Source organism: Carcharhinus amblyrhynchos, chromosome 5, assembly GCF_965287045.1.
Source record: "Carcharhinus amblyrhynchos chromosome 5, sCarAmb.v2.hapA, whole genome shotgun sequence".
Classification (NCBI taxonomy): domain Eukaryota; kingdom Metazoa; phylum Chordata; class Chondrichthyes; order Carcharhiniformes; family Carcharhinidae; genus Carcharhinus; species Carcharhinus amblyrhynchos.
Window position 1 is genome coordinate 23,347,026 of NC_137328.1, and position 22,885 is coordinate 23,369,910.

The 22,885-nt window shown below is 45.3% G+C and overlaps 1 protein-coding gene across 2 annotated transcripts in view; it reads left to right on the forward strand.

The window, feature by feature from the left end:
* The first annotated feature begins 239 nt into the window (after nt 1-239).
* The window catches only part of gak (cyclin G associated kinase), a 118,720-nt gene continuing 96,074 nt past the window's right edge, over nt 240-22,885 (forward strand). For both annotated transcript variants that reach the window (XM_080188545.1, XM_080188546.1), the window contains exons 1-2: nt 240-401; nt 16,619-16,680. In XM_080188545.1, the coding sequence (XP_080044671.1) occupies nt 263-401; nt 16,619-16,680 (201 nt within the window). In that variant the 5' untranslated portion in view covers nt 240-262. The remainder of the gene's footprint in view (nt 402-16,618; nt 16,681-22,885) is intronic.

A 22,885-nucleotide genomic window follows, 5' to 3' on the forward strand; every position in this document is an offset into this window, starting at 1 on the left:
TCTCTCTCTATTTTTCTGTCACACTCTCTCTCTCTCTCTGGCTCCTCCTCTCTGCCGGTGTTGGTTGCGGAAGCGGCTCCGCCTGATCGGGATCGTGGCGGGTTAGTGGAGCCGAGTCAGTCAGTCCCGGGTCCCGGTTCCCGGTTCCTCTCGGGCCTTCACCGCCCCCCCCCTCCTCCTCCACTCGGCGGCCCCGGGATCCCGGCTCCCTCCCTCCCTCCTACCGCCCCCTCCCCGGGCCTCTCCCCGCTGCGCCGCCGCAATGTCCATCTTCCAGTCGGCCTTCGACTTCCTGGCCGGCTCCCCGGGCCTGGCCGCCGGCCGCGATCACAACGACTTCGTGGGGCAGACGGTGGAGCTGGGCGACGTGAAGCTGCGGATCAAACGGGTCATCGCCGAGGGTGAGTGAGTGAGCGAGCGAGCGAGCGGCCCCGCAGCGAACCGCCAGGAAAAGCCGGCACCGGCACAGGGGGCGCCGCGGCCTAGAGCCCGGAGCCGGGGCACCGGGAGCAGCCGAGAGGCCCGGCTCCCCAGGGTGGGGGGATCAGTGTCAGTGACCCCCTCCCGGGGTGGGGGATCAGTGTCAGTGACTCCCCCCTGGGGTGGGGGGATCAGTGTCAGTGACTCCCCCTGGGGTGGAGGATCAGTGTCAGTGACCCCCTCCTGGGGTGGGGGGATCAGTGTCAGTGATTCCCCCCTGGGGTGGGGGGATCAGTGTCAGTGACCCCCTCCCGGGGTGGGGGGATCAGTGTCAGTGACTCCCCCCTGGGGTGGGGGGATCAGTTTCAGTGACTCTCCCCTGGGGTGGGGGGATCAGTGTCAGTGACTCCCCCTGGGGTGGAGGATCAGTGTCAGTGACTCCCCCCGGGGTGGGGGGATCAGTGTCAGTGACCCCCCCCCCCGGGGTGGAGGGATCAGTGTCAGTGACACCCTCTGGGGTGGAGGATCAGTGTCAGTGATTCCCCCCTGGGGTGGGGGGATCAGTGTCACTGACCCCCTCCTGGAGTGGGGGGATCAGTGTCAGTGACCCCCTCCTGGGGTGGAGGGATCAGTGTCAGTGACACCCTCCTGGGGTGGAGGGATCAGTGTCAGTGACACCCTCTGGGGTGGAGGATCAGTGTCAGTGATTCCCCCCTGGGGTGGGGGATCAGTGTCAGTGACACCCTCTGGGGTGGAGGATCAGTGTCAGTGACTCCCCCTGGGGTGGAGGATCAGTGTCAGTGATTCCCCCCTGGGGTGGAGGATCAGTGTCAGTGATTCCCCCCCCTGGGGTGGGGGATCAGTGTCAGTGACTGCCCTGGGGTGAGGGATCAGTGTCAGTGACACCTCTGAGGTGGGGGATGAGTGTCAGTGATTCCCCCCTGGGGTGGGGGATCAGTGGCAGTGACCCCCCCCCGGGGTGGGAGATCAGTGTCAGTGATTCCCCCCTGGGGTGGGGGATCAGTGTCAGTGATTCCCCCCTGGCGTGGAGGATCAGTGTCAGTGACTCACCCTCTGGGGTGGGAGATCAGTGTCAGTGATTCCCCCCCGGGGTGGGAGATCAGTGTCAGTGATTCCCCCCCGGGGTGGGAGATCAGTGTCAGTGATTCCCCCCTGGGGTGGGGGATCAGTGTCAATGATTCCCCCCTGGCGTGGAGGATCAGTGTCAGTGACTCACCCTCTGGGGTGGGGGATCAGTGTCAGTGACTCACCCTCTGGGGTGGAGGATCAGTGTCAGTGATTCCCCCCTGGGGTGGAGGATCAGTGTCAGTGATTCCCCCCTGGGGTGGAGGATCAGTGTCAGTGACCCTCTGGGGTGGGGGATCAGTGTCAGTGACCCCCAGGGGTGGGAGATCAGTGTCAATGACTCCCCCCCCGGGGTGGGGGTTCAATGTCAGATCAGTGTCAATGACTCCCCTGGTGTGGGGGATCAATGTCAGTGATTCCCCCCTGGGGTGGGAGATCATTGTCAGTGATTCCCCCCCTGGGGTGGGGGATCAGTGTCAGTGATTCCCCCCCTGGGGTGGGGGATCAGTGTCAGTGATTCCCCCCCCCCCGGGGTGGGGGATCAGTGTCAGTGATTCCCCCCTGGGGTGGAGGATCAGTGTCAGTGATTCCCCCCTGGGGTGGAGGATCAGTGTCAGTGACCCTCTGGGGTGGGGGATCAGTGTCAGTGACCCCCAGGGGTGGGAGATCAGTGTCAATGACTCCCCCCCCGGGGTGGGGGTTCAATGTCAGATCAGTGTCAATGACTCCCCTGGTGTGGGGGATCAATGTCAGTGATTCCCCCCTGGGGTGGGAGATCATTGTCAGTGATTCCCCCCCTGGGGTGGGGGATCAGTGTCAGTGATTCCCCCCCTGGGGTGGGGGATCAGTGTCAGTGATTCCCCCCCCCCCGGGGTGGGGGATCAGTGTCAGTGATTCCCCCCCTGGGGTGGGGGATCGGTGTCAGTGATTCCCCCCTTGGGGTGGGGGCTCGGTGTCAGTGATTCCCCCCTTGGGGTGGGGGATCGGTGTCAGTGATTCCCCCCCCTGGGGTGGGGGATCGGTGTCAGTGATTCCCCCCCCTGGGGTGGGGGATCGGTGTCAGTGATTCGCCCCTGGGGTGGGAGATCAGTGTCAGTGACCCATCCTGGGGTGGGAGATCAGTGTCAGTGATTCCTCCCTGGGGTGGGGGATCAGTGTCAGTGATCCCTCTGCTGTGGGGGAATCAGTGTCAGTGACCCTCCCTGGGGTGGGGGACGAGTGTCAGTGACTCCCCTTGGGTGGGGACCAGTGTCAGTGACCCCCTGGAGTGGGGGAATCAGTGTCAGGACCCCCTGGGGTGGGGGAATCAGTGTCAGTGACCCCCTGGGGTGGGGGAATCAGTGTCAGTGACCCCCTGGGGTGGGGGAATCAGTGTCAGTGACTCCCCTGGGATGGGGGGATCAGTGTCAGTGACACCCACCCTGTGACAGGTGGGTAGATGTTGGGCAACAGTGCTACTCCAAAGAGGACATGGAGAAAGTCCCTACTGGCTGGGTTCTGTATGGATACAGTCAATGTACTTGAAGGAATTATATTCAACCCCGAATATCTTGAGGGACCTTGCAGTCTTCTTTTGCATGCTCATAAATCCCACTCCCAATCCTCTTCCCATATGCTCAGTTTTGTCTTGGGGTCTGTTTCAGGTTTCCTTTCCAACCTCTTGCATTAACTTTGGTTTCCACTATCCCATCTCTTTTGAGGAAATTGTGACAAGCAGTCACTTCCTGTAATTGCATCATGATCATTTATACCTGCTTTTTTGTACAGGTTTTGTAGTTTTTTTTGTAGTTTATAGTGACTGGTTAACATGATAGCTGTCTTTAAGAAAACCTTTTGTTACCTTTTTGAGGGTGAAGAATTGAGTAGAGTTTATGTTGGCACTGTGGTAATCTTGTAGAAGTGATGCAGTGATGTTTTTTCAATGTTGTGATGTGTTGGAATCTGAATGACATTGTGCTGTATTTGAGAAACAACATTTCCTTGTCCCTCTCCAGATTCCTCTTCAGTTTTCCCCCACTTTTTCTTTACTTGTTCACTCCCAAAGTTGTTCACTCATTCCTGATGTATGATTCCCTGGATGCCAGTTGATCTTGGGCCCCTCACTCAGGTGGCTGCACAGAAGCTTTGCTCACCTCACATTCCCAAATGGACATTTGCAACAGGATTTACAGGAAGTGAACAGGAGGAGCCTTGGCAAACATTCCCACTGTTGGTCCATATTAAATCAACTAGCTTAACACAAGTTGGCTGAGATTGCATTTGGTTCCCTTTTGGTTCATGTGGCTTCTTTCTTTATATCAGCGACATCACCTGTTTAAAATATTATACATTGATTTACATTAAGTTGCATTTTGCTGGTTGCTCCTACATTTAGTAGATAGATACTGGGTGTGTTTTGATGGTAATGAAACTATTGGTCTTTGTCATTATTGCATGTCTTAAACTAACGGCAACTTCTGGAGTGTTTAAGCAGAGAAATCCTGAAGTTGCTGTCAGTAATTTAAAGCTTAGCCAGAGGGTGTGATATGGAAGTGTCTGATCAATTTGCAATCAATTTGAAATTGCTGACCAGATGGAAACCTGCCCTTTTATGCTGTTAGCCTTGATGTAAGAACTCTTGTAAAATATTTTTTTGTTGAATATGGTGTAAATGGGTTTTCAACAGCATAACAAGTCCATAATTATATAAAAACAAATTACTGCGGATGCTGAAATCTGAAAACCAAAAGAGAAAATGCTGAAATATCTCAGCAGATCTGGTAGCATCAGTAAAGAGAGAAAAGAGTTGACGTTTCCAGTCCAGATGACCCTTTGTCGAGGCTAAAAGGCATAGAAAGTGGGAGATTTTTGTACTGTAGGGTGAGGAAATGCAAGTCTGTAATTACTGTTGAATAACCTCATTGGACCTGAAAACAAAATTTCACAATTATGAAATGTCAGATTTCTTTATTTCCTAAGAAAAAATCCACATGCTGCAAATTTTGTTTTAGAAAGGTTTGCTATTCAGGTTCTACCTTAATCCCATGTGTAAGTGAATTATTTAGTGCTCGAAAATTAAATTAAAGTTGAAGGATATTCAGTTAATTTTATTTTGTGACTGCTTCAGTGTGATTCGCTGCTTATCCTGCTTGATGGGCACCTGGGGATCCCCTTGACTTGGCGCCAGATTTAAATTATGAAAAGGGAAATCCATGCCACAAAGATCACTATTTCTTTGTGGGTAGCTTTCTTTGAGGTCAGTGGTGAGTGCTGATCGTGAAACCTGAGCCTGTATGTATTAACTAAATTGTATATAGGCCAAAGGATGCATATTAATGCAAAGTAGTCACTGCCTTTCCTGCTTCTGTGGAGATGTACAGAGAGGCTTCTACGTTTAAAAAAAACTTGCATAATACTTGTCAACAGTGCTATTCCTTAAAAACTAAAGCAATTATGGAAAAGTGCAATCCAGATTTTAATTTTTATTTATTAGTCACAAGTAGGCTTACATTAACAGTGCAATGAAGTTACAGCGAGTGACCTAAACCAAGAATCGAACGTGGGGTCCCTGTGAGGCCGCAGTGCTAACCATTGTACCACCGATTTTGTTTTGCTGTCTGTTTCTTTTTGTGTAGATGAAAACATTTGTTTTCCTCTAAGCCACCCGTGATGATTATTGGAAAGTATAAGCTAGATCAGTAAAAGCCCTTGGTGTAATCAAGATTTTATATATTGCCTAACCAAAACTGATTCAGTTTCAACTCTGCATTCAGTCATCCTCTGATGTTGATTCAGTAACTGTTCTCCTGCCCCCTTTTCCAGCAGTGTTTAGTTATAACTCCTCACTATAGTCATCACAACTAATTATTCAACTGACTTACTTTAAAAATGCGGACAATGACACTCATTTCAAGGTAAGGAGTACAAATACCTGTGGTATACTTTTCATAATTTATGTAATTGCAAATATTTAGAAAGTTGAATTGCTTTAGGTGATAAGGTCCAATTGTGTTAGGGGAAAAGCATGCTTACAAGGGAATGTTGTTATACCAATGAACTAAGCTGGAAGAGAAAAGAAAGGCATGTGTTTGTTTCATGCTTTTTGTGACCACTGGATGTCCCAAAGTGTTTTACAGCCAATTTGAAATGTAGTCATGTCATGCAGGAAATGGGGCAATCAATTTGCACCCAGCAAATTCCCACAAGCAGCAATGTGATAATGATCAGGTCATCTGTTTTCTTTGAATTTTATTGAGGGATATACATTTGCCAAGATGCTGCGGACAACTCCATTGCTCTTCTTCAAAATAATGCCAGGCGATCTTTCTCTTCCACGTGTGGAGGCAAACAGGGCTTCGGCTTAACACCTCATTTGAAAGATGACAGCTCTGATTGTGCAGCACTCCCTTATTGCAGCATTTGAGCATCAGTCTTAATTTTTGTGCTCAAGTCCTTCAATGAACCTCAGAGGCAAGAGTGCTACAAACTGAGTGACAGTTTACTCTGAGGTAGTCCTATTTGAATATAGGACTATTTTTTGAGTGTATTTCTTTGCCTGAAGAATTTAGCTTTGATTATGGAGTTGACTGAAGAATGTTGATGAAAACAGAGGAACATTAGCAACTTGATTTTGGTTAGACCAACTTTTACGTTATAATGCGAGATTGCGATGAAAGACAAAACCTAGTGCTGGACTGCTTGCTGAAGATTTTGGCATGAGTGTGGCGGCCGGGTGGATTAAGAATATTGTGTTTTAAAAGTGTATCACTATTCGAATGAACAAATCTCAAAACATTTCTGCCACTTGGTCGTCTAAATCTAAAAATATTCCTTCCAGTAACATGGAGGGAAAGAGGATGCAATTGATTTTAAAACAAATATCATTAACTGAAATGAACATTAATAAATCATTTGAATTTGAGCAAAGGAAGTTTGTTAAGCTTTCGATTATCATGAAGTGAATTGTGATTTAGAAACTGAAGTTCATTGTTAATGTAATATAATTTGACATTTTAGTTTTCCTACTGTTGATGGGCTTACTTAAATGAGAATCAGACTAGAGAGGTTGAATGATCTACGCTGCTTCCTATATACAGTGGACATTTCCTGCTCTGCCTTATGTTATGGGCCTTGTAATTATATTAGATTTGACATTGTGCAACGAAACAGTCTCTTTTTTACAATGTGTCCTCCAGTGAGCCTATGGTAGAATATTGATGGGTAAAAATATAAATCACCTGAGTAATTCATGGATCGTTTAGGCATCTGTTTGATCATCACTACGCTAGGACTCAATATGCAGGGTGCAAGTTTTTTTGCTAGTTTTTGTGACTGAAGCTTAATTAGTTTGTTACAGAATGAATTTGAAGGATAGCAATGTAAGATTATTGAAGCTTTGAGGGAAGAGGATAATAGAATTTGAGGTGAGAGAGCTGACTTCAGGATCAACTATTGAGACATAAACATCTGCGCTGCATACCCTCCTCTCCTGAAGGCATTGATTTCCTTAGGAGGGTAGAATTTCATTGATACTGATCATACCCTATGGAGCCTTGGGCTAATGTTTGTGCATGAGCCTTGATAATTAATTATTAGATTGGTGAGGGGAGAGAAGAAAGGAAAGGTCACACTAAGCCTGACTTCCGCATGCAGGCACTTCAGCAGGGGCTGCTGAAAAACAACCAGGAGTGGGATCCCTAGCTTGATTTATTTTTCTCTAACCCAAACATCTGAGCTTAGGTGTGATCATGTCTCCAGGAACTTGGCATTGAGAGCAATCATTTTGGTGATACAAACAACCTTTTAGAAAATCTATTGTTGGGTGAATGGTCAATGATTAGATTGTGCCGTTTCATTGCAGTAAATCAAATGGCAAAGAACAGAAGATTAACAGAATCACATCCTGTCAAAGATTGGTACATTTTCTTTAATGAAGGCTGTAGCCAGGTGAATCTGGGAAACAAAATGTCTCTGGACCAGGAAACCTGTTGTGATAATTGGTGTGATAATTAATGGTTGATATATTAGAATGTCAAGGTGACAGTTTCTTTGTTACGTATTTGTTTTTGATATGTCTGTATTATATGTAGCTTGGCTTTGAGATCTTTTTAAAAAATACACAGTGCTCAAAGGTCATCTCTGAGTAATACTATGCAGCTGCTTAAAGCCGATTTTTGACAGTTAAACATTGAAACTATGGGATAATTTAAGTACATCTTGTTTCAGTGTGTGGAATGGATGGCCATCAGTAGCTTATGGTCTGCTTTTTACTTCAAACATTCCAGATTTATTCAGCTTTTATATCACCTGTACCAAATGCATACTTTTAAAAACCATTTTGCAGCTTTTAGGTTCTAGTACTGAATGTGTCATAGAACCATACAGTGCATAAGGAGGCCAGTCAGGTCACAGAGCTTGTGCTGGCTTTTTGCAAGAGAAATCCAAAATTAATCCCTCTCCTGTGCTTTCCAAATGTACCTGTATCTTACTCTGCTTTCCAAATTTTTCTTAAAGGATGCCACAGTCTCTGTCTGAACTATCTCTACGGCAGCACTCATTTGGTTCCATGATGTTCTACGTAACCATAGCTAGCAAATCACTGGAATCGAAGAATGCCTACAGTGCAGAAGGAAGCCATTCAGCCCGTTGCATCTACGCCTACTCTCCAACAGAGGATCCCACCCAGGCACACCCCACATATTTACACCGCTAATCCTTCTAATCTACACATTTTTGGACACTAAGGAGGAATTTAGGGTGGTCAGTCCACCTAATTTGCACATCTTTGGACTGTGGGAGGAAATTAGAGCAGCCTGAGGAAACACATGCAGACTCGGGGAGAACATGCAAACTCCACACATTCACCCAAGGCCACAATTTAACCTGGGCACCTGGTGCTGTGAGACAACATTGGTAACTACTGTGCCACCATGCTGCCTGGATATTGGCTTCTCTTCCTGTTCCTGCACCATTAGCTCTGGTGTGCCGAATGATCTATCCTTGGCCATCCTCCTATTTCTTATCTGCAATCTTCCGCCCAACAAGATCATCAGCAGCATCAGTTTCTGCATGTATGCTGGTGACACACAGAGGTACCTTGCAACTGCTTCTCTTGATTTCTCCATCATCATTAAATTGTCAGACTGCTTTTCCAACGCCCACTTTTAGGTCAACAGCAATTCCCTCCAACAAAATGTCGGAAAGGTATTGTCTTTGGACCCTGCCTTGAACAATGCTCGGTACAGTGATTTGCAGTGCTGCCTTACAGCACCTGGGACCTGGGTTCGATTCCCGGCTTGGGTCACTGTGTCAGCGGAGTTTGCGTGCTGTTCCGTGTCTGCGTGGGTCTCCTCTGGGTGCTCCCACAATCTGAAAAATTGGCTGGTTCAATGCATTGGCTAGTCCAGATTCTCCTTCAGTGTACCTGCAAAGGCACTGGAATGTGGTGGCTTGGAGATTTTCACAGTAACTTCATTGCAGTGTTAATGTAAGCCTACTTGTGACATTAATAAATAAACTAAAAGTAACTTGCTAAAGCTGCCTATTTCCACCTCTGTGGTAATATCCGATTTTACCCCACCTCAGCTTGTCTGCTGCTGAACTATTTTGATTTGACTATTGTAATGCTGGAATCCCCTGGATTCCCCCTCCCTGACCATGACCTTGGTTAATGTGATCTCATTGAAAACTCTGCTGCTTGTGTTCTCTTGCACCAAGTCCCATTTATCCATCAGCCCGATACTTGCTGACCTATATTGGCTCCCGGTTAAGCAGCATCTTGACTGTAAAATTCTCATCCTTGTTTTCAAATCTCTCCATGGTTTGCCCCATCTCTATCAATATTTGTAATTTTGTCCAGCCCCACAACGCTCTGCGAATTCTGCGCTCCTCTAATTCTGGCCTCTTGATTATCCTGTTTTTAACCATTCTATCATTGGTCATGTGTTTTCATCTGACAGTCCATTTAGCTGTGGAATTCCCCTCCGACACCTCTTCACCTCTCTCGCTTCTTAGTCCTTTGATCTAATACCCCTTCACATGGCTTCATGTCCAATTTTTTGCTGTTATGCTCCTGTTGACTGCCTTTTGGGTGTTTTATTACGTTTAAGGTGCTAAATAATCAAAAACAGTTGTTTAAGTGAATAGTTGAGGTGAGACCTTTACTATTTTGAAAGGAATCGGGCTCTGTTTCCACTATGCGAGTGTGCATGTTCATCGTTTAAAATTGTTATAGACTACAAATGCAATCATCTTGGATTTGAAAATAATTAGATTGACTTCCACTTATTAAGTAGAGGGATTCTGGTCCATGCATCTCCTTAATTACCATGGTAAATCTCACTGCTCCTACGATTCCGCACTCTCTCTATATCTCAGGTTCACACTCTCCCTCACTCAGGTTCTCCCCCTTTGTCTCAGGTCCTCCCCCCGCCCTCTCGCGCGTGCCCTCCCCCCAGCCTCTCACGCGCGCGCCCTCTCCCCACCATCTCATGCCCGCCCTGCCCCTGTCTCTCTCGCGCCCGCCCTGCCCCTGTCTCTCTCGCGCCCGCCCTGCCCCTGTCTCTCTCGCGCCCGCCCTGCCCCTGTCTCTCTCGCGCCCGCCCTGCCCCTGTCTCTCTCGTGCCCCCTAATGCCTACTCCCCCTCGTGCTTGCCCTCCCTTGCACCCGTCCCTATCTCTCCCCTAGAGAAAACAAATCTCTGTTATGTCTGCACTGAAACTGATAGAAAAGCTCAATTCTTTGCTTCTGTTGGGGTTACTGGAAAAACTTTGTGTGTTCTTGTATTTGACCTTAACCTTTATCTTGGTTTTTAATTTACTGCCATTTTGTCTAAGATGGTCAGAAAAACTTTGCATTGGTGATAGGATGGAGTGGATGTGTCGGCGTTGGACTGGGGTAAACACCGTAAAAAGTCTGACAACTGGTGATAGGATGGAGACCAGAGGACATATAATAAATGATTGTCAAAAGGACCAAAGGCGACACGAGGGAAAATCTGTTATGTAGTGAATGGTTATGATCTGGAATGCACTGCATGAGAGTGCAGTAGAGAAAAATTCATTCATTCACTTGCTGGGTGAAGACATTTTTCCTCACCCAGTTCTAAAAGGTTTACCCCTTACCCTCAAACTATGACCCCCCTTGTTCTGGACTCCTCCACCATCAGGAACATTTTTTCTGAATCTACTTTGTCTAATCCTGTTAGCACTTTAAGTTTCTATGAGATCCCCTCTCACTCTTCTAAACCCCAATGAATATAATCCTAACCAACTTGGTCTCTCCTCATATGACAGCCCTGTCATCCTCGGAATTAGTCTGGTAAACCTTCACCATACTGCCTTTATAGCACTAAAATCCTTCCTCAGATAAGGACACCAAAACTGCAAGTAGAGAAGAGGACACAGAGTTTGCAAAAAGATGTGCAAAATTATTTGAGTGGGCAAAAATTGGCGGATGGAATATAATTGAGAAAATGCAAGGTATTTTGATAGGAAGGATAGAAAAGGAAAGTATTTAAATGGAGTGATATGATAGAATACTGCGGGACAGAGGGATGTGTATATGAATAGTTAGCATGCAGGTTCAGCACGTAATTATGAAGGAAAGTGGAATGTTGGCTTTATTGCAAGGAAGATAGAGTATAAAAGTAGGGAAATTTTGCTACTACCATAGAGGGTATTAGTGAGAATGTGCCTAGAGTACTGTGTATGGTTTTGGTCTTCTTATTTGCATTGGGGGCAGTTCAGCGAAGGTTCACTAGGTTGACTTTTGACATAAAGGGATTGTCTTATGAGGGAAGTTGCACAAGTTGGGCATATACTCCTTGGAGTTTAGAAGAATAAGAGTCGTTCTTTATGAGAATTTTAAGATTCTGAGGTAGCTTGACAAAGTTGATACTTGGAGGATGTTTCCTTTCATAGAAGTGCATGCTTTCAGTACATGAGTCCGCTCATTTAAGATGGAGCTTAGGAGGAATTTCTTCTAGAGAGTCATGAATTTTTAGAATTTTCTACCCCTGAGATCTGTGGAGGCTGTGTGATTGAATATATTTGAGATTTGAGACTATAAGGGTTATGAGCAACGGATTTGGAAAATGGAGTTGAGATCAAAATCTGATCTAACATGATCTTGTTAAATGGTGGAGCAGACTTTGAGGGGCTGAATAGCCTACTCCTCTTGTTTCTAATATTCTCATTCTCACCAAGTCCAATCCTCTTGAAAACAATATGGTCAGCTAAAATTTACAACATTAATGGACCTGTCAATGCTTGTAGACTTGTTTTGCACATTTTTATTTCTGTTTTGTGTTTGAATCCCGCCACGGCAGATGGTGGACTTTGAATTCAATAAAAAATATCTGGAATTAAGAATCTACTGATAACCATGAAACCATTGTCAGAAAATCCGATCTGGTCCACAAATGTCTGTTAGGGAAGGAAATTGCCATCCTTACCTGGTCTAGCCTACATGTGACTCTAGACTCACAGCAATGTGGTTGACTCAACTGCCCTCAGACAAAAAGGGATGGGCAATAAGTGTTGGCCAGCCAGAGATGTCCGTATCCCACAAATGAATTTTTAAAAATTGGAGCTTCCCACCCACCCACGTCAACCTATGGCAGAGTGTGCGGATTCAGCATTGGACTTGTTTGTCATCTCAGAACCCACAACCGCTGAGTGGAGTAAGTCATCCTAAGTCTCAAGGGACTGCTTGAGAAGATGATATGGGGCACTATCAGTGCAACTCAGTGTCCTGCCACTCCCTGGCACAATCTAATGTACAGCCTTGGCATTTTTTGAGGTTTTGACTTTTCACCTTAATTTGATGAGATTAGTGAATATGACCAGATATCCTTTTAAAAAAAACTCAATTTCTTCTCATTAAAAAAAATCTATTTTCTTCCTCACCTTTTCACTGTTTCTCTATGGAAAAACAAGATTTTGGAAAAACAAGATTTTGCAAAAGTTTACTTTTAAACTGGTATAGATTGGTAACCAGCTATTTGCTGATTGTAGCCTTGAGTAAAACAGAAACCGCTATCTGTTGGCGAGGAAAATCCAGTCCTAATACAAGGGCAGTGTGCAAAAGGGAAGAATTAGAAACTGGATCCATATCCACCCGTTTGGCAATTCTGCAGCTATGTCTTCTCACTGCCATGACTTTTGAGAAGAATTTCATTATCCCTACTTTTATAAGAAAATTTAGTGTGTGGCTTGAATTTCTACAGATCTGTAGCAGTGCAACAGAGGTGGAGATGGTTGCAGAGTGGTAATTAGTAATTCAGAGGCTTAATCCAAAAGCATGTGCTTTGGAACATGAGCCCAAATCCCACCATGGGCAACTGGTGGCATTTGAATTCATTTAATAAATCTGGAATATAATGCCAATTTCAGAATTGGTGACCATGAAATTATCATCCATTGTTGGAAAATCCCATCTGATTCATTAATGTTCTCCAGAAGGAAATCTGCCATCTTTATTTGACCGAGCTGACATGTGACTCCAGATCTACAGCAATGTGGTTAACTCTCAACTGCCCTGAAATGGCCACTAGCAAGCCACTCAGTTCATGGGCAATGGCGGATAGGCAACAAATGCCTTGCCAGCAACATCCACATCCCATGAAAAGAATAAAGGTTTAAATAAAAAAGCAATTTGAGTGAAATATTTGAAGGTGGCGAGACAATTTCATTGATTCAATGATTCAAGAAAGGTGTTTATCCATTTCAACAAAACTGGCTTATCTCTACTTGAGCCTCCTCCATTCCTTCCTGATCTAACAAAAACATAATTCTCTTCTTAAGCTTAACTAGCTTCCCCATAAGTTAATTATAGAACTATAGAATCACTACAGTGCAGAAGGAGGCCATTCAGCCCATCGAGTCTGCACCAACCACAATCCCATCCAGGCCCAATTCCTGTAACACCATGTACTTACCCTGCTAATCCCTGACACTAGGGACAATTTAACATCTTTATTTCTACCATTTTCCTCAACCACTCATTGTGCCAGTGCATTTACCTTTCATAGAATATACAGAGAAACAGGCTGTTCAGCTCAACCTATCCATGTTGGTGTTCATGTACTTTTGAGCCACCTTCTATCTTTCCTTATTGAAGCCTATTATAATCCTCTATTCCCTTTTCCCTCATGGACTTGTATAACTTCCCCTTAAATGCATCCATTCTGTACACTTCAACAGCTCCATATGATGGCAGGTTCCACATTCTCACTATTTTGGGTCCAGAAGTTTTTTTCTGAATTCTTGATTTGATTTCTTGGTGACTATCCTGATGGACAGCAGTTTTGCTTTTCCCGATAGGTCTACTTTGGGAAAACCTTTCATAATTTTAAAGACTTCTTTTTCAAGGGAAGAACATTCGAGCTGGAAGTTCTGGTATCACTGAAGTAAATAATTTTGTACGCTTTCTAAGTGCTTTTATATCCTTTATATAATATGGCAACTAATTTTGTACACAGTATTTCAACTGTGGCTGAACCAAGGTTCTTTACAAGGTTAGTGTTACTCTAGTTTTCTGTTTGATCCCTCTAGAAATGAACCTCTTAGTGTCCATTTCTTTCTGGCCTTATAAACCTGCATTGCTACTTTTTGTGATTTGTGTGCTTGTACTTCCAAATATCCCTTTGTTCTTTTACCCACTGAGATTCTTATTTTCAAGTAACGTGTGGCCTCATTTTTCCTATATTTCCCTATATTGAAATTAATTTCCCAATTTAATGTTCATTCTGCAAGTTTATTAATGCCACATTTGTAATTTGTTGATTCTCTCCTCAGTATTGTTTGTTTTTTTTCACTGCCAACACCCCAATCCCCCACCCCAAATTTGGTCTAATTCACAAATTTCAAAAACTTTCAATGAGCATGAATTGTGAACGGCATTAATCCTAGTTGGATGCCATTTTGGCATTTTGAGTAGCTGTTTTCCACTGCTACTCTATCCTTGTAGCAAGCTATCCATTCTGTTACTTCTTCCCTGATACTATGTGCTTTGACTTTATTCCTGAGTCTATTATCTTTTTGAAGGCTTTTTGAAAATCTAGATCTATTACATCTACTTCTTTGCCAACTCTCCCTCTAACCTCTTCCAGGTTCAATCAAAGAATGTGCACCGACTCTCTGACAGAGTGACCTACCCAGGCCTTCTCTTCCGCCCTATCCCCGTAACCCCTCACATTTCTCATGGCGCATTCATCTAATCGACACATCTTGGGGCACTAAGGGGCAACTTAGCATGGTCAATCCATCCAACCCACATGTCTTTGGACTGTGGGAGGAATGCGGAACATCCAGAGTCAGACAGTCACCGCAAGGCGACTGTGTCCCTGGAACTGTGAGGCAGCAGTGCTAACCACTGTGCCACCCTCATGAAGTTGGTCAAGCAAAGCTTTCCCTTTTGAAATCCACGCTGACCACTTTATTATATTTTTGGCTCCTAGAAGCTTGAAAATTGGAGCGGAATCAACTTCGCAGTTCTGGCATGGAGGCAGAGCAACCTCAACCAGACATTTAGTTTAAAATAACAGGCACAAATGATTTCAAGGTTCTATGTCACCATTTGCCTCTGTTGTCTGCCACTACTTTGGTTTTAGAAGAAGACTAGCAAATAAATGCCAATCGTAGATGTTCTGTGGTTGACACAAGGAAAGTCAGGACAAAGTGATTTTCCTTGAGTATATTAGTGATACTGCAACTATAGGTGAAAGAAAGATCGTCCATTTATATAGCTGCTTTCACAATCTCAAAATCTCCCAAAAAGCTTGACAGCCTGATAGTGACCAATGTGCAGAGAGCAAGATTACACAGATTGCGTTGTAACAACGACCAGATAACAACCTAGTTTTTAGTGGCTTTGGTTGAAGGATAAATTATAGTCAGGTTACCAGGGAGAATGCTTCTGATACAAATACAGTTATCAAATCTCTTTCTTCCATCCAAGAGGGCAGACAGAGCCTTCCTTTAACAGTGGCCAGTGGCCTCCTCGCGGGCTGCACTCAAAACCCAGATGGGCCACGTGTGGCCCCTGGACTGCAGGTTGCCCACCACTGAGCTACAGTGCTTAAAAACTGACTGTTAACTTTCAAAAATGGGTGGGTTGGGATCATGTTAGAGGTTAAAATGCAAAATAGCAACAGAATTCACCTCCGACCTGCCCACATTCAGTTTTAGTGGAGGTTGAAGGAGAGTCAGGTGACCAGTATGCTTGCTGGAAGTTGTTGGTGATTTAAATATTATAATGGGGCTGTGTGCCTTGATTTTAATGGTGATTCTAAGTTCAATCGCAAAGGTGGCCAGGTTTCCTGGCTACCAGGAAACACGGCAAATTGAGGGAGGAAGAAAGACTGAATCCATGAGGTAAGTGTCTTTATAGCATTGCATATGTGCCAGGAGGAATAGGAGTGTGTCTTCCAGTCCCAAGAAACTTCCCAGTACACCTTCCCGACTATGGTCTGCCTGCCTCCCCTTCACTGCCCCAGATCACGACCCAGCATGATTATTGGGAATACTTTCAGACATTACCCCAATGTGCTAATTGCTCTTGCAGACTTTGGTCCAGTGAAGCAGGCTTCCCACCTGAAAGATCTCTAGGCTATTGTTCAGGTTGTCTAGGAACAGCATCCTGAATGGAAAATGAAGAGTAAAGCAGCCCTGGCGTTAAATTCTGCAGGGCACTTTGGGATGCTTGTTCTTTTAAATTTTCTGACCTCTCAGTGGTGTTCCCTCCTGTACTGAGCTTGCCTGTAGGCTAAAATACAGATCTCTGTCACAGTTATCAAATATCAGTTATCAAATATCATCATCAGATATCAGCTGAACTGTGCAATTTGACCATTGCTGTTTCCTGTGATAAGCTAGCTCATTAGCAAAACTTAAGATGTTTCACAACTGTTTGGAGTAGAATGTGACTTTAATAGTATTCTCATTTTGGTGTTCAGATGACTCTTTGAAACCATGTATTCAGTTGATTTGCTTGGTCTTGATATGAACAATTCCATGAAGATATGCCCTTTTAAACACCATGGGTCTCTGTTCGTCCATATAAAAGGTCTGTAATGTCCATTGAATGTGGCTGGTAAATTCTCACTCTAGGAATATATTTCTGATTTAACAGGTGGATTTGCATTTGTTTATGAAGCACAAGATCTTGGTAGTGGAAGAGATTACGCTTTAAAGGTAAGTCATACTTTGAAACTATTTTCAATTACAACCTTGAAGGCATTTCTAGTCTCTGTGCCAGATCAGAGGTATTTGCATCACTTCTGCAGTCATTGTTTCGGGTGAAGTGCACTTCAGAGTGTTGTTTTGTACCATATTGGGTAGTATCCATCACCAAGGCTAGTTAACGCATGTGTATTTCTAGATGAAATAAATTGTATCTTCTGTTGGCCAAGTTTAAAACTGTTGTGTTTTGTGGTAGACTTTGAGGTACACAAACCAGGAAGACCCCACATAAAATAGACAGCACAGAAATCAGACCATTTGCCCCATCTGGTCCATGCCAGCATTTGTGCTCTATTATTGCCTCCTCTCCTTCTGCACCTAACTTTATCAGTATCACCCAGTATTTCCTTCTCCCTCTTATGCTTATCTAGCTTCTGCCTAAATACATGTTTGTCTCAGTCACTCCCTGTAGTAACGTATTCCATATTCTCACCGTTTTCTGGGTAAATTGCTTCTGAATTTACAAATTGATTTTTTGGTGACTGTGCAGAGGGCCTCTTGTTCTTCCCCTCAAGTGAAACACTCTCTCTGCGTTTACCCTAACAATACCTTTTTTAATTTCGAAAATCTCTAGGTTACCTCTCAGCCTTCTGTTTTCAAGAGAAAAGAGACCATTTATTCATGCTTTCTAGATGGTATAACTGGCAATTCTGGTAAAATCTCTTTAAAAGTTTTTGCATTATTTGCTTTTTGTAGTGTGACAACCAATACTATATTCAATACTTTAAGTGTGATCTAACTGAAGTTTGATACAGCATAACTGCACAGCACTACCTTTCAGTTCCCTTTCTCTAGCAATAACCCTTAGTGTTTGGTTTGCTTTGGTTAAGGTCTTGTTGACCTTCAGTGGTGTATTTGTACTTCTTGACTCCTTTGCATCTCCACCTCATTTAGATTCTTATGTTCCAGATAATATGGGACCACCTTATTTTTTTCACCAAAATGTAATGTTTGACATTTATCCATGTTTAATTAGCCAATTTACTGCCCATACTGCAAGTTTATTAATGTTGACCTGTACGTTGGTGCAGCCCTCCCTCCTGCTTTGACCGTTGCTTTCAATGTGATGTTAGCTATAAACTTAGATCAATGATCACTGACCTAAACGGTTAACTCAGTTTTTCTCTCCACAGACGCTGCTTGACCTGCTGAGTATTCCCAGCAATTTTTGTTTTATTACTGTAAATTTAGAAATTGTATTTTGGATTCCAAAATCTAAATGAATATAATTTGTGAACAACAGAACAGAGATGCCGCTCTTCCATCGTTTTGGCAGTCTGCATAGTTATGTATTACCCTACCCTCTGCTTTCTGTTTCGTAGTCATGATGTGGAGATGCTGGCGTTGGACTGGGGTAAACACAGTAAGAATTCTCACAACACCAGGTTAAAGTCCAAAAAGTTTATTTGATAGTAAACCCACAAGCTTTCGATGTTTGCCCCTTTGTCAGGTGAGTGGAGAGCTCTTGTCTCAAACAGAGCATATAAAGTTACACACAGTTTACAGAATACTGATTAGAATGCAAGTCTTTACAGCATATCAATTCTCAAAGGTGCAGATAATGTGAAAGGAGATAGCATTAAGCATAGGTTGCAGAGATGTGTATTGTCTCCACACAGGACAGTGAGATGTTGCAAGCCCAGGCAAGTCATGGGGGTTACAGACAGTGTGACATGAACCCAAGATTCCGGTTGAGGCCATTCTCATGTGTGCGGAACTTGGCTATCAGTTTCTATTCAGCGCTGTCATACGTCATGAAGGCCGCCTTGGAGAACGTTTACCCGAAGATCAGAGGCCGAACGCCCATGACCACTGAAGTGCTCGCCAACAGGAAGGGAACAGTCTTGCCTGGTGATTGACGAGCGGTGTTCATTTATCCGTTGTCGTAGCGGCTGCATAGTCTCCCCAGAGTACCATGCCTTGGGACATCCTTTCTTGCAGCGTATCAGGTAGACAATGTTGGCCAACTTGCAAGAGTATGTGCTGTGTACCTGCTGGATGGTGTTCTCACGTGAGATGATGGCATCCGTGTTGATGATCTGGCATGTCTTGCAGAGGTTGCTGTGGCAGGGTTGTGTGGTGTCATGGTCACTGTTCTCCTGAAGGCTGGGTAGTTTGTTGCGGACAATGGTCTGTTTGAGGTTGTGCGGTTGTTTGAAGGCAAGAAGTAGAGGTGTGGGGATGGCCTTGGCGAGATGTTTGTCTTCATCAATGACATGTTGAAGACTCCGAAAAAGATGTTGTAGCTTCTCTGCTCCGGGGAAGTACTGGAAGATGAAGGGTACTCTGTCCACTGTGTCCTGTGTTTGTCTTCTGAGGAGGTCAGTGCGGTTTTTTGCTGTGGCACGTTGGAACTGTCAATCGATGAGTCGAGTGCCATATCCTGTTCTTATGAGGGCATCTTTCAGCATCTGGAGGTGTCTGTTGCGATCCTCCTCATCTGAGCAGATCCTGTATATATGGAGGACTTGTCCGTAGGGAATGGCTTCTTTAACATGTTTAAGGTGGAAACTGGAGAAGTGGAGCATTGTGAGGTTATCTGTGGGCTTGAGGTACAGTGAGGTGCTGAGGTGACTGTCTTGATGGAGATGCTTGTTCCAAGAAGGCAATTCTGGAGAATAGTCCATGGTGAGCCTGATAGTGGGATGGAACTTGTTGATGTCATCATATGGTTGTTTCAGTGATTGTTCACCATGAGTCCAAGGAAGAAAATGTCATTGATGTATCTCGTGTACAGCATCAGTTGAAGGTCCTGTGCAGTGAAGAAGTCTTGTTCGAGCCTGTGCATGAAGATGTTGGGATATTGAGGTGCAAATTTGGTCCCCATGGCTGTTCCGTGTGCCTGGATGAAGAACTGGTTGTTGAAGGTGAAGACATTGTGGTCCAGGATGAAGCGGATGAGTTGTAAAATTGCTTCTGGAAACTGGCAGTTGTTGGCGTGGAGTACTGAGGCAGTTGCAGCAATGCCATCGTCGTGGGGGATGCTAGTGTCGAGCACCGAGACGTCCATTGTGATGAGGAATGCCTGTGGTTCAAGTGCTCCATGTGTGCTGAGTTTCTGCAGGAAGTCTGTAGTGTCGCAACAAAAGCTGGGGGTTCTTTGTACAATGCGTTTCAGGATGCCCTCGACGTAGCTGGAGAGGTTGTCGCATGGGGTCCCATTGCCCAATACGTTGGGATGGCCGGGTGTGTTTGCCTTGTGTATCTTTGGGAGGCAGTAGAGATCTCCAATGCAGGGAGTACGTAGGATGAGAGCACAGAGAGTGCTCTGAAGGTCCGGATGAAAGGTCTTGATCAGAGTGTTGAGTTGTTGGGTGTGTTCTTTGGTTGGATCTGCAGGTAACAGTCTGTAGTACTCCTCGTTGTTCAGTTGTCGGTACACTTCATTGCAGTAGTCCGTTCTGTTCAGTATGACAATGGCCCCTCCTTTGTCTGCTGGTTTGATGACAATGTTGCAGTTGGTCTTGAGAGTGTGGATGGCATTGCGTTGTGCTTGGGTGATGTTCAGGGCTGTCTTGTGAGTGCAGTTGATGAATCTGGTGTTGATGCACCTCCTGATGGCTTGGACATACGTGTCCAGTTGGGGACAGTGGCCTTCCGGAGGAATCCATTTGGACTCTTTCCTCTTCGATTGCTGCACTGCGGATCTCTCTATTGGCTGTTCTGGTTCATTGGCTGTTTCATTATGTTCGCTGTTTACCCCAGTCCAATGCTGGCATCTCCACATCATAACTACCATTGACACCGCAAACTGCCGGCTCCAAGTGGAAAGGATCTCCAAGAAGGTCGTGCATATCAACACACATCAAGTTTTTAACAAAGGTGCAACAAAGCAGACAAGATGCTGAAAGGACTACAGATCAAGAACCCACTCAGGTCAACCTATAACACAGACTACGCTGAGAGACTTTGCTGTCACACCTCTCTCACACTCCTCAACTGCCTTATACACCAGCCCCTCAGCAAATGTCACATCCTGGAAAACAAGATAGAATTCATATTCTCAACTTGCGCTGAGGATGCAGACCAGCTGCAAAACTCTGCCAAGCAGATGAGACAAAGAAACTACACTATCTAGATGCACACCAAGGACATGAAACTTGAGAAACTCGGCATCACCACCAGCAGCAACCAAGTCTCCCCCGGCACCACAGTAGATAACAGTACTATCGCAGGGAAGTCTATTGTCAACTTGTTGGACTACACACTTTAACCAGATGAAGTTGAAGTTCTCAGCCGAGGGCTCAATTTCTGCCCCACCACCAAAATGGACCCCATCAGTCTTGCAGCGGACACAGAGGAATTCATCAAGCGAATGAGGCTGCGGGAGTTCTTCCTCAAACCCCAAGAGGCCAACAGTGAACATAATGAGGCAGCCAATGAACCAGAACAGCCGACAGAGAGATCCGCAGTGCAGCAACCAAAGAGGAAAGAGTCCAATTGGACTCCTCCGGAAGGCTGCTGCCCTCAACTGGTCATGTATGCCCAAGCCATTAGAAAGTGCGTCAACACCAGATTCATCAACCGCACTCACATGACAGCCCCGAACATCACCCAAGCACAACGCAACGCCATCCACGCCCTCAAGACCAACCACAACATTGTCATCAAACCAGCAGACAAACGAGGGGCATTGTCATACTGAACAGAACGGATTACTGCAATGAAGTGTACCGACAACTGAGCAACGAGAAACACAACAGTTACCCGCAGATCCGACCAAAGAACACACCTGTCAACTCAACACTCTGATCAAGACCTTTGATCCGGACCTTCAGAGCAGTCTCCGTGCTCTCATCCCACATACTTCCTATGTTAGAAATCTCTACTGCCTCCCAAAGATACACAAGGCAAACACACCCGGCTGTCCCATTATATTGGGCAATGGGACCCTGCGCGATAACCTCTCCGGCTACATCGAGGGCATCCTGAAACCCATTGCACAAAGAACCCCCAGCTTTTGGCGTGATACTACAGACTTCCTACAGAAACTCAGCATACGTGGAGCAGTTGAACCAGGGGCACTCCTCACCACAATGGATGTCTTGGCGCTCTACACCAGCATCCCCCATGATGATGGCATTGCTGCAACAGCCTCAGTACTCAACACCAACAACTGCCGGTTTCCAGATTTTACAACTCATCCGCTTCATCCTGGACCACAGTGTCTTCACCTTCAACAACCAGTTCTTCATCCAGGCACACGGAACAGCCATGGGGACCAAATTCGCACCTCAACATGCTAACATCTTCATGCACAGGCTCGAACAAGACTTCTTCACCGCACAGGACCTTCAACCAATGCTATACACTAGTTACATCAATGACATTTTCTTCCTTTGGACTCATGGTGAACAATCACTGAAACAACTATATGATGACATCAACAAGTTCCATCCCACCATCAGACTCACCATGGACTATTCTCTGGAATCAGTTGCATTCTTGGACACATGTATCTTCATCAAGGACAGTCACCTCAGTGTACTGCAAGCCCACAGATAACCTCACGATGCTCCACTTCTCCAGCTTCCACCCTAAACATGTTAAAGAAGCCATCCCCTACAGACAAGCCCTCCGTATACACAGGATCTGCTCAGATGAGGAGGATCGCAACAGACACCTCCAGACGCCGAAAGATGCCCTCATAAGAACGGGCTATGGTGCTCGACTCATCGATCGACAGTTCTGACGTGCCACAGCGAAAAACTGCACTGATCTCCTCAGAGGACAAACACGGAACGTGGTGGACAGAGTACTCTTAGTCGTCCAGTACTTCCCCAGAGTGGAGAAACTATGACATCATCTTTGGAGTTTTCAACATGTCATTGATGAAGACGAACATCTCGCTGAAGCTGTCCCCACACCCCCACCTCTTGCCTTCAAACAACCGCACACCTTCAAACAGTCCATTGTCCACAGCAAATTATCCAACCTTCAGGAGAACAGTGACCATGACACCACACAACCCTGCCACAGCAACCTCTACAAGACATGCCGGATGATTGACACGGGTGCCATCATCTCACGTGAGAACACCATCCACCAGGTACGCGGCATATACTTTTGCAACTCGGCCAACATTGTCTACCTGATACGGTGCAAGAAATGATGTCCCGAGGCATGGTACATTGGGGAGACCATGCAGCCGCTACGA